Genomic DNA, 14,359 nt, shown 5'->3' with positions numbered 1-14,359 from the left:
GTAGGTTAATGGACTATGGGTGGGGCTGCTTTCCTTTAAGTTGAGGCTGGAGGGAGCCACTTCCTTGATTCTTACAGCTTTCATGGATTTCTTTGAGCCTCCACTTCTTCCTCCATCTTCAAAGACAGCTTGGTCAGGCTGGCCTCTCAGGTTTCCTTCTCCTCCGTATCTTTTTGCTAAGAAAGACTCTGTAGGGCTACTCTGCTCTAATCAGCAAGGTTAGTTGATGTGCAGTCTCTAATTCCGTTTCTGATTTCGGTGCCTTCATTGTGATTCTTCACCTCAGAGAATCACAGGGTTTCCAGGCTGTCATTCTGCTGCCCACCACAGTGAAACATGTATGGAGAAGAAACGGCAGTGAGTCAGAAAACCTGTACAGCTGATGCTAGCAGACTGTCTAGTACCAGAGAAGACTTTGTATGTATACACACACATGTAAACGAATAGGAGAAAAGGCCCCATGCCTTGTTAATATAATGGGGATTTCTACCTTGCTACCTAACCTGTCAGATTAGGGTCTAACATGCTAGCTACTCAGTAAGGAGAAATTTAAGTGACATGTAAGTATTTTATAATTTTAGTTAAGGGAAATTGAACTTTCTGCTCAAAAGAACAATCTAATTATAGTTGTATTGATTTGGGAAAAATTGTTTGTCTTGTGTATTTTTTGCAGCATATATTTTTTAAACACTTTTCAGGGAAAGCTCCATTACCATACTTTTTTTTTTTTTAAACACACAAGCCTTTGTTCAAGGACCCATCTTTGAACCTTTCCATGGTAGGACCCTGCTGTGTGCACATGCTTATATCTTAAGAGGCTTTGCCTTCCCTTCTATCTAGGTCATCTCTTTACAGGCCTTGGGTAGCATTGTCCCTGGCCACAGAGTGGTTCCTGGGGCAGTGGGGTAGCCTGTGAGCTGTGAGGCACTGTCTTCATTTGCACATGGTGGAGCTGCATTCCTTAAGCTGTCACCAGACTCCCAGGAAGCACCCCTGAAATAGACATGACATTTGCCTGTAATGGCTGTGAAATTAACGGTGTGGGTTTGTAAGTGCAGTGTCTTTGATTTCTCTTTTAAGTTGGACTATTTTCACTTTTCATCATTTAGTTGCTAAGAATAACTGCTAATGGGCCAAGATGGAAACCTTGATCCTACTAGGAGACAATTTACATTATTACTTCAACACTGTGCTGGGTGAGAGCCTGAGGAAAGAAGACCGACATCCCAGGTTTCCCGGAGCTCAGGAAATCCCAGCAGATGCAGTTGACACAGGATAGTTCTTAGCTCGTGAAATAGGAGAGCTGCGGACTGAAATGACTGAGGATAAGACCCAAAAAGCCAGAGTAGTGCCTTGCCATTTAAGACTACGAAGGGCCTTTCCTGCAGAAATTCTGGAGTCCGGCCATGCAAATACCTGGAAGTGAAGCCCAGAGGGAGTCTGGAAAGGGGAGGTACCTTCCTTAAAGGTGCTGCCTGCCGCTCACTCGCTCACTGGAGTACAACAGTGTGGCTGTGTGAGAAAGGGAGGCAGGCCATTGTGCGCTCACACCCAGAGCCAAACTGGGTCTTCAGACCTACAAACTCAAGTCGCTGCCTCTACTTTGGAACGTTGGGTTTTGCCTTAGCCCCAGGTCCCTGGTCTGTGTCAGTGCAGGAGCTGTGCTGCCCGGACGGCCGGCAGGTTCCAGAGGCGGGGCCGGGTGACCTGATACCCGAAGGCTCTGTTTGAGGTGCACCCACTTTCGGATGTTCCACATCACAGCTGCCTTCTCCTCTAGCAGGATCATTGGCTTCTACTTTTTGTTCTTCACTCTGCGTAGCGCTTAAACAGGATGACTGGGAGATGCAGGTAGCCTGGTGGTTGGGGTTGGAGGGCAGAGGGAGAGGAGGGGAGAGAGGAGAGAGGAGAGAGGAGAGAGGAGAGAGGAGAGAGGAGAGAGGAGAGAGGAGAGAGAGAGAGAGAGAGAGAGAGAGAGAGAGAGAGAGAGAGAGAGAGAGAGAGAGAGAAAGTTCAATCTCCAACAGACTTTTGCTTTTAAAATCAAACCCTGAGCATTGGCGCAAGGCTGCTTAAAGTCAACCTTTACAGGAACACTGTGGGGAGTTCTGTAGAGCTTCTTGCTCTGTTTCTTTGTTGTGTATTTATATTGCTTGCTTTTTCAAAATGAAAACTACTTTGAGAAATTATGATTTGTAATGATCCTTGTTATTTAAAATATTAACATTCTTAATAAAGAAAAGCGTTCTCTTGCACAAAAGGAGACCTATTTAGCCAAAACTTTGATTTCTAAATTTGACTAAAGAATTTGGAAAAGATAAGTCTGGGGGAACTATTTTTCTCTAAAGGGGTAGTCTCCCTGACCATTGTTCACTGTTTATTTGACCTAGAGAGCAGGTGTTTGGGAGTTTCTTCTGTATTTTTATGTACCAGGCTCCTGGTTTTTAGTATTAAAGCTTTGAGCTGAGATAGATACACTGATTTTGGTTTGCATTTGTCTTAACGATTTCTTTATACTGTTTAATCTAGAAATTACTTGTATTTTGAGGGTTTTTTTTTTTGTCTGTTTGCTTGCTTGCATCTTTTAAAAAGATTTAAAATGGTTGCTACAATTAAGCTTTAAATTGTGCTTAGCTGCTAAACAAAAATGGTGTTTTGCAAGAAAACAAAATGCTGTATTAATTTTCCATAGTCTTGGGCTATTAGACTATGGATCCCTCATCTGAAACTGGAATATATCCTAGTGAAAGCCTAGAATAAGACGGAAATCGTAATTAACTAAAATTTTTACATTTTAAAGTCTATTGTGGGCCAGATCACACTGAAAGACTTGTATAACGTATTTGTTCTGGGTTGTTTAGGGTCAAGGTTTTAGTTTCTTCCTCCCAGACAATAGTTCATTGCCTGCAACTTAAAAATAAAATAAAAACGCTTCTTACAAATTTACCCTGTAAGCTTGCGGACAGTTCTAAATGGGTGAAGATGACTTGGATCAAACCATGGCTGGCAGGTAGCATGTGATGCTGTTTTTTTTTTTTGTTTGTTTGTTTGTTCTAAGCATTTTTTAAGGGTATGGTTCTAGTCCCTGAAATTCCACTCAGCATCTAAAACTGGAGTGGAATTTTAATACTTAAAATTGTAAATGGGATTCTGCCCGATACATTTTGCTTGTTTGGAGGAAATCCTTATGGTTTTGTTTGCGACATAATCTTCAAATGCCCGCTTTGCCATTCTGGTAAATAACTGTGCTTGCAATGATAATCAGGTTTGAAGAAGCAGCGCTAGGGACAGTGGCGAAGTGATTCTGTTGTTGGAATCGATCTACCCTCGTGACCAGACTGCCAGTGGTAAGTCCTGGGAGTGTTCTTCATCAGAGCTGGTGGCAAACCCAGGAAACTTATTTCTGGCGTCCCTTTCCCCTTCCTCTTTCAGGTAACCAACTGTTCCTAATGATTTGGTGTGAGAGGTCGGCAGTCGCCTCCCCCCCCCCCCCCCACACACACTCCTAATTAGCAATTATGCAGATTGTTTACTAGAAACCGGCTGGGCAGCTTTTTCCTATTCTGCCCTCCCTCCTAGACCTACACGCTGCTTCCAGGTGACCCAGGAATGTTTTGCTCGCAGGAAAAATCAGATTTTCATCCCGGTTCTAACTGGAAAGATCTTCACGGAAGTGTTCATGGGACCCAGTGTAATGAGGGGGCCTCACTTTAGTGAATTGGAAGGAAAGTGCCATGCTAAGCCCGCCTTTGTTCTCATTTGAATCACAGGCTGTACTGGGACTGGTCTGTATCTTGAGTAAGTGCGGGGTGGGAGGCGAACGTCTAATTTGTGGAATTGCGGGGGGGCGGGGATGGTCGGGCGGGGCGGCCTTGTGGATTGGCTAGAGCAGAGAGGGCGGGGCGAGCGGCCCTTATCAGCCTGCGCCGGCAGGTGCAGGTCCCGGGTCAAGGTAAGGAGGCCACGGCTCCCTTGGCTGCCCCTGCACCCTGTCCGGGACTTTGCTGCTTTGTTCTCCCTTGCTGAGGGCGTTTCTTCTCAGAGTGCGTTCCAGGGCATTGGGAGGAGGGCGTTTCTACTTGGAGTGCATTCCAGGGCTTCGGGATTATAGTTCCTGGCAGGTCCTGGAGAAAAGATCCGCAGAGACACCCTGCCCTGCAGCAGGGAGAGCTTGAAGGACACTCCAGCAGGAAAACAGCAACGCGCGGTGGCTGGTTCTGACTTTGTCTGGGAATGTTCAACAGGTTAAATTGAGGTTCTAGACAGCTGCATGTTCAGGCTCTGCTCAGATGGGAACCCAGAGCAGAGAGCAGAGGCCGCACTCTCCCCTGACTTTGACGGCATTTGTTTGCGTCGCCCTGCAGTGCACAGTGTGTTCGTTGTATTTCTGCCTCGGCCGGCCGTGATTATTCCTCCTCGCAAAGGTCTGAATTAAGAAGCTAAGCTGGAAATGAGCGGGGCAAGTGGTTCTCAGCTTGTGGCGTTAAAGTGAGTGATTAAAAAGTGAGTGATTTCTGGGTCTCCTCACATTGAGGAACCTGTAGTCACTTTTTTTTTTTTCAGGTTAGTTTTATTTGTTTCCATTGGCACTTTATAATTGAACATATTTAGGGGGTGGGCTATGGTGTATTGATGCATGCATTGTGTAAACTAGAGTCTTGTCTGGCTTTAGAATAATGACCGTTTTAGTTGGTGTGTTAACAGCAAAGTGATGGTTGGGAACGGGAATATGTGCTATGGTGCCTTGTTTCTTTTAAAGTTTCTCTTTTTAAAAATTCAGTTATGTAATTATGTAGGAAAATTTTCTCTTAAGATGGAAACCTAGCTTCATTTCTTCCTCTTTAAAAAAAAAAATCAACAATTGGTAGGTTCCAAGATAATTCATACAGACCCATTTGGATCTGAGGGAGAAGGAGCGTCTCTACAGCATTTTCTACTAGAGATGAAATAATCAGAACACTTAGAATGCATTATCACTTCAACAAAACAAGTCTGGACTTTTCTAAATGGACCCATTGTACCTATGTGAAGCAAGATACAAACTGGCCAGAAGTTGAGCAGGTTTATTTTTGTGAATTTTTTTGGTGCCTTTGTGATGTTAGGCAGCAGCTGCCTTGGGGTCACTAGCGTCCATGCCAGTTCTTCCTGAGGAAGAAGCTGAATAGCCTCAGACCCACACCTCGAGAGGGACTGTGCATTCCACAGCTACACAAAGGCTTCCTGGCTACATCCAGCCTAGAGCTCACAATAGACCTCAGACCTGAGCACCTCGGAGCCAGTCTTAGGCTTCCTGTACTGAGGTGGCTTCTGTACTTTTGCCAGTGCTTGGTCATTCTGTGAGGAGCATGGCTTCGGATAGGGAGACTTGGTCAGGCTCCTGTCCCATATGCTGCTTGCACATCTGCAAACATCAGCTTCTCCTGTACACCATATGCGGGTCCAGTACAGCCTCCATACCCTTTAGGCTTGAAAAACACGAATACTCGGCCTAAAAGTCCAAAGCCACTTTCTGTTGGTTTTTTTTTTTCCCCCCTAGAAGTTGTTTGTTTCTTTCCCTTGCATGAATATTCTTGAATTTTTTCAGAGTCGATCCAGGGCATAAAACGCCCATACTGGGAATCCCAGAGTGTCAAAGACGGGGCCAGACATGACTCTCCTGCCTTACACAACTTAGATTACTCTATAAAGTGAGACTGCCACACTGGGCAGCAGCTGGACAGTGGTACCTAACAAGCATTTTATTCAATAACAAGCACGTGCTTTATTTTCCAGCAGTAATTCATGTAGTAAGACTTGGCCCCCTCTTCTAACACCCTGCTGTTTGTCTATAGTTGTGGTTGACTGTACGTATAAAAGAAACCAACTTGCAAATTGTAGACATATGCCAGAACCTGTTGGTAGTTTAGATTCGGTGGGAAAGACAGAAGAACATTAGGGGGGAAAATCTGGCCAGAATGACATTTATGTTGTACAGTTCCTTCTGTGAAGAAGAAAGGCCAGAGCCAGAGGTGAGGGGACATTGTTTTTTGTTGTTGTTGTTGTTGTTTTTGTTTTTGTTTTTTTGGACTTCAGATGAACAGCTAAGAGTAAATTTCATTTCGAAACTGTTTCAAAATGATTGTACCCACACCTGAGTATGTGAGGAGAGCCGCTCTGAGCAGTGACTTCTCTGGGCTTCCGTTGCCTTTCTCATTCCTCTCGTTATGAGCATGTTTTTGTGGCTTTGTTTTTTTACACTGAATTTTAATACTTGTTAGCAAATTTAACATGGAGGCCAGGCATGTTGGTCCTCATACAGTAGTCCAGTTTCTTCATCAGTGGACCCTTATCTTCACTGAGCCTAGTCCACTGCATCGGAGACATCGGAGCCGCCGTGTACAGTGCTGATAAAACCTTTTAGGTCAGAACATTTGAAATTTGAGTTCTTTGAATTTGTTCTACTGTAGAGCAAATCTTATGTTCTGAACCCTTGCCTGCAGCTCTGTACATCTGCTCTCATAGATTCTTTCACACCATTAAATTGTTTATTGATGGCTCTTCTTGCAGACGTTATCACCCTGTTACTCTACCTTGCCGTGTTGGACACTGAATTCTTTTTAATGATTTGACTATGAAATCTGGGAGTAGGTGGGCACATGAAACAGATGTGGTTTCAGTCACTCTCATGACGAACTTTAAAATAAGAGTTGTGTTTGAGCATGCTTTGTCCTGTTTAAACTTGAGGATTCTAGCTTTTGTGATACAACTTTGAAGATGGTGTTTTCTGTAGGAGGTGGGCTATTCTGCATGTTAGCACTCATTGAGAGGATGCATAGCTTCCAGAGTGATTGAAGCTCTTGTTCATGAATATGAGGACCTCAATTCTTTCAGCTTTGCAGGAGGCAGAGTTAACTGCACCAAAATCAGCCATGAAGGATCTCATGTCTACTTAGTTATTTACTAATCAGCACCTTTGTACCCCGTGGCTACACAGGTTATCTCACTTTGACATAGTAATGTGGGAAGATAGAGAAATATAAGAAGAATTTCTGGGCTTGAGTGAATTTATAGTTAACTATATTTTTTCCATGGAGAAAAAAATGATACAGTATTTGATAATTTTCTTAAAATGACAGCTTTGCATGTATCTATAAGCATTTGGAAAACAGTATTCTTCCATGTTAAATCTTTTTCTTCCATTATTATGTGTGCACGCATAATGTCTGTGTGAACACTGTGCCATGTGTCTCCCATGTGGATCTGTAGATTGCACTCTGTTTAGCAGGCTTGCACAGCAAACACCTCCTTGCACAGAAGCACGTTTTCTATATAACAAGATGTCACCGACCTATGGGTGAAAGTACTGAAGCCAGCGAATACTGTTCCTGGTCATGAACATAGCGATTTTCCTGTGTGCCCCGTAGGGGAGCCGCTCATGGCTGGTCCTGCATTTTCGAAGCTGCTGGTTGCCTTCTCAGCACTTCATTCACAGATGCAGCCTGAACTACATAAGGTCTATATTCCTTCAGTCACTCATCAGGAGTAAGAAAATATTTCAGACTTAGGTGTAGGAAGTAAAAAAGGAAAGGGTGTGTGGATCACTCAAAACTGACTGTAACTTCCTTCTAGGTCTTTAGAAATTTATTTTACTTGTCATGGAAATGTGACTTGGTAGAATACTTGCCTAGCATGTATGCGTGTACACACAACCGGCGCACGCACATACACATACATGAACACATGCACACACCTGAGCCAGCACACTCCTTGCATGGTGGCACATGCTTATAATTTCAGAACTCCAGAAGTGAAAGTAGGGGCATCAGAAGTTCACTGTTACCTCACCTTTGTGACACGGGCAGTTTCAAGCTAGCCTTGGCTACATGAGATCCTGTCTCAAAAAGAAGAAGTATTTTACCTAAATGTTGTGCATTTTATGCTGAACTTTCTCTACTCTGATAACAGCTCTCACCCCTTCTCTGTAATAGCTATAATATCCACTCTGTGGCTACAACACTGTATTTTAACTCAGAACTAGCCGAAAGGTTTGATAACAGAAATGCATTTATTCCCGTTCTAGAGTTTACATTGAGATGACTTGGTAGATAACAAGAATTTAGAATTAAGATGTCACTGCTTATGAATTAGAAGGTCAATTTTATCAAAATCTGAACACAAGAAGTTGAAAGTGCTCTCTGATACATAAAAGTGCTGTGCTTTGGGACTCCTTCAGCAGGATGGAAGATAGCCTGCAGCACTCTGGGACTTCTTGTTTGAATCGGTTCTTCCCAGAAGAGTGAAGTAGTGGGAGTGTACCCCTCTGTCCCATCACTGTGGACCTGGCAGATTCTAGGCAGGCAGATGAGAAAACTTCAAATGTTTCTTGTAAAGTTCTTGGAAATTTTTAATTTGAGCATTTAGTGTGATTTAGTTTCTGAAATACACAGTGGCATAAGATGTTAGTAGACACATGGTGGTAGGATCCAGCTGGCCCCGATGGTCTGGTTTCCTGTAGTTGACAGAATATGCTTTATGTCACATTGCTCGAAGCATGGGTAATACTCCTAACAAAGGTTCAAATAATAACACATTTTACAATTTGACTCTCCCACTTGGAAGCATGGTGATTTTCTGTGCCACAGCCTACTTTAGCTCCCACCTGTTCTTGGCGGCTATCATGGTCTTTCATCTTGTGGTAGCAGTTTGGAAGGGCTGTGATCAAACGATGACTTACAAGTTCACATATCTCAAGCTATTAGTAACGTGTCTCAAACATCTAATGCCATGGATTCTGTGGATATTTGTTGCTACAGTGGTCATTGCAGAGTGTAGCTCTGAAGATGCTTGATAGCCAAAAGTAACTGACATTACTAAGAGGGCTGCCTGTCTGGTGGTGAGTTCTATAATTTGAAAAGAAAATATTTTCACTCTTCATTATTTGATAACCTTCATTTGCTAGCAGCCTCCATTTTTACCCTCAAAACAATGCAAACAAAATTCACATTCAGTGTTCTAGCTAGTCTTAGGTTTAGGCAGTTCTTTAAAATTCTATTAAAACAAAAACCGATGTGGAGAACCATTTTTCTGCTTCCTCCAGCAGCAGCAGCAGCAGCAGCAGCAGCAGCAGCAGCAGCAGCAGCAGCAGCTGTTTCTATTTAAGTTTCTAATGCATGGAAGGCACTTTAGTTCTGTCCGGAGGTCCCGCAGACATTACCCATGAACGAAGAGTAGGCTTAATACGCCTACCCTGCCTGTTATGTGCATCCCAACAGGAAAGGAAGCCCTTTCCTGACAGGCAGAGAAGACCATGGCTTCCTTTGGCTCCTGTTTCTGTTTCTCTCTGGATCCTGAGGAAATAGAAGTTCCTGCTCTTGTTTGGGGAACTTCTCTCCACGGTATCCTTATCTCACGCTAACGGCAAGAATCTTATAAGTGAAAATTCACTCAATGGAGTTTTATTTTTAGTCTCAGAGTGGTGCCTGTCTTCCTTCCGTCCACCTGTGTCCTTCACCTGTGGCAGGCACCATGGACCTGAGTGGGTGGCCTTTGGGCCTGCAGGGGAGTGGTTGTGCTTCCTGGAGAAGGTAGCAAGGAATTTTCCAGATTCGGAGTGCCTTATACAATGAAAGGTGTTTTATATCCGTGAGGTCACCCTTCACCTTCTGCACATGACTCTCAAAGGTCAGCGGCATTCTGCCCTGGCCCCTGGCCCCTGTTTGGGTTGAATTCCAGCCAACAAGTCTCCAGCCTACAGGAGAATTTGAGATTTTTCTCCCTCCCCCATTTCTTCTGTTTTGTTCTGTGTAAACAGTTCCTGCCAAAGTAACATAGACAAATATAGCAGAGAATGCTTTTCTGGAAGATGCATGCTCCCAAAGCATTTTTTAACCATTTTTGGGAAGAATTGATCGTTCTGTGCGTTTCAGACAGACTGAAAGAGGCAGGGAGGCTGTTGCTATAATGGAAGTGACATCATACATTATTGCCCCATTGATCCGCTTTTAGTCTCCAGCCAGGATAAAAGGAAATGGCACCAGGAAGGAAGCATGCTTCATTTAGGCTCAGATCCCAGAGTGATAATGGGGTAATAATAGAACTCACGCCACTGTCAGTCTGTGGCTGCATTAGTCTCAGGCTCTCTCCGTCTGGAGCCACACTGACTTCCTTCCCTATACAGCCACTGCTGTGCGCCAGCTGGGCGGCCAGGGAGGGGCTCAAGGGCTCCTCTTGGCCTTCAAGGCATGCCAGCTGCAGTCCTGATGTTTGTGCCTGGGGAAGCTTCATGGTGAGACTTGTCATGTCTGTGGCATTCCTAATCTGGGAGGTAAGCCTGCTCTTCTGCATTGTGTTGTGCTAATGGAAGAGAAAGCAGGGGCTGCAGTTGTGTGGATGGATTGTCCTCTGGGAGGGAGCTCAGAGTGACATCCATCCCTGCCCCCACCCTCCCACTCCCACCCCTGACTCCTGTAAAGACACTGGGGCTCCTACAAGAGCCCAGGGTTGGTTTTCTTTGTGCTGCTTTTACGTGGATCAGGGCTGGGGGTTAGAAATTTCACATTTTCTCTTCAAGAAACTTTAAAACTGTTCAGACTTGTGCCGCTTTCCTCAATTTTTAAGTCGTGAGGGTGGGGGCAAACGAAGTTAACTTTTTCTTTGTGTATTTCTTCAAAATTAACAACTATGAAATCTTCGATGTTAATGGCAAGAATACAGACTTCCGCCGTCGTTAATAACGCTTGTACTTGGTTTGCTTCCCGTTATGTACTGCTCTGTGTGTTCATTTGAGTAAGTTTTACATGGCTGTGCTGTTGATTTTAAGTACCTATCTGATTTGGGCAGCTCATAGCCTTATTTTGTCTTGAGTTTCCAAGGCAGATGCATTTTTGCAAGGCCTTATCTACGGGAAATAATAACATAGATCATTGTTTATGAAAAGAAAGAATTTTCTCTCCTTTTGCAACTGAATGGTGGGTGTCAGTCTCACAGCAGGCTGGCCTTGTAATATATCACACTGGCTTCCCTGGGGCCGGATGCTCAGGGGACACTGCTGGTTTTTCTTGATGACTCCATAGTACATCTGACACCCTCTATGTCCCTTGCAGTACCTCCATGATAGCACACAGTTGGACCCAAAGTTATGTGACAGTTCATTTGACTTCCCTGTGAGTGGAAGTGGGATGTCTCCTGTGCCTGTTGCCAGGACCGCCCGCTGGCTGGACAGCACTGCCTCCCAGCACATTTGCAAGTACTTGAGATCGTTCAGTCGCTTTGCAAGCATTTATCGTGTATTATTTCTTTTCCGCTGTAGGGTGGCTTGACAGGGAGCAAATATGTATTTTACAAAGAGACGTTCACTCTATTAAAATATTTTTCCTTTAACATAACCTCTTTTCAAGTCTGTAATCCTTTTTTTTTGTGATACAATATTTACTTGTGAATGAATGATAGTTTTATTAAATGTGGCTGAAAACAGCATTAGGCCTCAGATCTGTCTTTCTTCGTTGTTTAGAGACGACATTTTCCCATGGACTGGAGAACCAGGTGGCGGCTCTCAGTCCATTCTACAAAGACCAGACTAGCACAGTTCTTCCCGCATTAGGAAGGAATGTTCAGCGTGGCTGTGCTTTGTGTCCTGCCTGCCTCTGAACAAGCCTGCTCTTGCACGAGGGTGTCTGTACCCTACTGAATGGAGGAGTTTGGATTCCTTGGAGGGGTGTGTACCCTCACTCTTTCCTGCCTTTTAATTAGAGCCAGATAAACTTGGGAAACAGCCCTAAAGGTTTGAGTGCATATGCACTCCCCCTCCAGCCCTCCCTCCCATCTCAGTTGTCCAACTTAAATCAGGGGGCTTAGCTCTAAATGTTTCCATTGCGTCAATTTTGTGACAACAAAAGCTTTCCATGATCCTTTTGATTCTGTTTGTGTGGGGTTGTGAGCTTTTTGCTTGGAAGAAAAACAGTACACAGGTGTAGATCCGCTTGGGCTCCCATGTTAGCAAGTCTCAGACTTTTAAGCTGGAGTTGTGTTCAGTGACTTAACCCAGGAGGGATACTCAGGTTAGGCATATGGGTGACTTTATGCCACTGACTGCCACAGCAAAACCAAGAGAAGCAATGAGGTGGCTAGAGGTAAAGGGGCCTTAGTTGGGGCCCGAGGGAAAACACTGTGCAGGAGGGTGTCTAGCTTGGCCTTTGGACAAAGCATGTATTTTAGGGCAAAAAGGAGAGGCATGAGGAGAGAAGCTGAAAAGTTAATGTCTTTTGAGTAATAGAAATTGGCAGTTAAAATCATGGTATTAGTAGGCACCCTCTGATGACCTAGTGTTGGCCTCCAGAAATTTGGTTTGCTTAGAAGGAATTATCAGGCATAGTTAGGGCTGAAGGGGTGGGGTGCCCAGTGTAGAGAAGGTGGAATTTGTATAGAGTTGTAAAACCCCAATATTAGCATGAAGCTTTTTCAGTCAGTACAGGTGTTATCTTTAGCTTTCTCTCCACTCTGCTGTTGCGGGGTGAGATGGCCGTTGGGGGGAGGCGCTCCCAGTGATCTCCACACGTTTGTTCATAGGCACTTCGTTTTATGTTTGTATCACACGCACACTTCTCCCTCTCACTGCCCTTAGCTGTTGTCACACCGATTTGGGTATTAGGAATTAGGAGTGAGAGTAACTATTGGCTTAGGTATATGTGCCATTTGGCTTGTCTGCAACCTGTAAAGTGTGTTATAGTACGTACACAGGGATTATAATCAGACTGCTCATGAAAGGGAGGGGCTATGAGGGGAAGCAATTGTTACATTGTTAACGGACGTACTGTTACACTGTGTTTATTTTTCAGGTTTCTGCAGCCACCTTGTAGACCTACATGGTTCAGAAAGAAATCTGAACCTACCTCTGCCTGGTTAACTCTTGTGAATTTGTCTAAAGTTGGATGCACTCTTGAGTCCTTGCATAGCCAGAAACACTTCTTGGCATATGCATGCTATAAAGGCAAGGCCATCCATGAGGCATTGTGACATTAAGACAAGTGCCATTTTAATCTTCTGTAAACACATATCCAACATGATAAACCAGGGAAAACGGCTTTGCCAGACCCGGGGATGCGAATCTTTAGGGCTGCAGACAACCCTGATGTGTGAGGAAAGTCAGCAGGTGCTCTCTCCATTCTTCAGACATTAAGAGGGCAGGGGTTTCCCTGGCCCTGAGGTTCTTGCTCAGAACCTTGGTATTAACTTCTTGTTGCCTACATGACATTTCAAGGGCTGTTTCTTTTGTCCTCAGCTTTCTCCAGACCAGATCATCTTGCTTTTGGAGTGGCTCTTAGAGCAGAAGACGCTGAGCCCTCAGACACTGCACTGTCTCCAGCAGACTTACCATCTCCCGGAGCAGGATGCAGAGGTAACACAGTTGAAACTGTTGGCGCCCACTGACAGGAAGGCAGTGAACCCACTGCAACCCCTGTCTGTAGCTGCTGCTGTCTGTACTATGACGCCATGTGCTTGCTTTAGGAGTCAAGGGCTGGGCTTCCAGCAACACTTCAGACAAGTGCCTTCTCTTCTCTAGGGGTCTCCAGGGGTCAGTTTGTACGTGAAATGGTTGGAGGCCTAAGTTTTCTATCTTACTCCATAAATTATAAAGACAGATATAAGTCCCCCAAAGGCTTGAGCTACATGGTGGAGTTGTTTGAATTAAGACTTGGGCGGGTCATTGTGTGCTCTGGTGGTGCCGCCTTTCCCTTGTTCATTAAGGAAACTCGGCTCAGATGTGTGGGAGCGGCTCGGCTGCATTCAGCTAGGACAAGAAAGAAGCCATGTGTGTAAAGGAAATGAAAAACGAATCTAGCAGCTATGGTTTAAAAAGTAAAATTGGATGGTTGTGGTAATGCAGTATGATGTGAGCCTTTATTTTAGTTTATTAAGAACACAGTACAGATCCTAGATGAATTCCAGGTTTGAGAAAAATATAAAATCATAAATATTTAATGTTTTTAATCATAAGAAAAAGTTCAAAGAAAAATGGTCTTGGACACAGAGCTCTAAAATACAGAGAACGTAAGAAACCTTAACTGAGTTTTCTCTGCCCTGCAGTCAGCAGCCACTAGCACCTGGAGCATTAGGACACTAGAAACTTAGCCTTCCTGAGCCGGGTGTGCATAGGTATGAGGTGAGCGTGGGACCAGGGTGCTCGCTACTCATTACAGTCTATTTTTGAACTTCTATTTTAGACTAGTTGGCTTATGTGAAATGTTATAGTAAGTGTCTTACACTGACAAACAATTCCTTAGTAGCTCACTGGGAAGGTGGACTTTGTTACCCATTTTCTAAGTCCACAGACTTAGGAGCAGTGGAAAGAAGTTCTTAGGGAGACACTGTTACCCTTTACCAC

General features: G+C 44.3%; 1 protein-coding gene across 11 annotated transcripts in view; it reads left to right on the top strand.

Moving 5' to 3' along the window:
- Aopep (aminopeptidase O (putative)) overlaps window positions 1-14,359 on the top strand; it is a 322,738-nt gene that overhangs the window by 288,836 nt on the left and 19,543 nt on the right. For all 11 annotated transcript variants that reach the window (XR_015045417.1, XR_015045416.1, XR_003834639.1 and 8 more), the window contains one exon: window positions 13,256-13,372. Coding sequence is in view for 7 of the 11 variants with exons in the window: in XM_029468263.2 (XP_029324123.1) it covers window positions 13,256-13,372 (117 nt within the window). In the remaining 4 variants the exon portion in view is untranslated. The remainder of the gene's footprint in view (window positions 1-13,255; window positions 13,373-14,359) is intronic.

Source organism: Mus caroli, unplaced genomic scaffold (assembly GCF_978045245.1).
Source record: "Mus caroli unplaced genomic scaffold, Mus_caroli_1 scaffold_15, whole genome shotgun sequence".
NCBI classification, from domain to species: Eukaryota; Metazoa; Chordata; class Mammalia; order Rodentia; family Muridae; genus Mus; species Mus caroli.
Note: the sequence above shows the minus strand (reverse complement) of the source record. Positions and strands in the feature narration are given on the sequence as shown.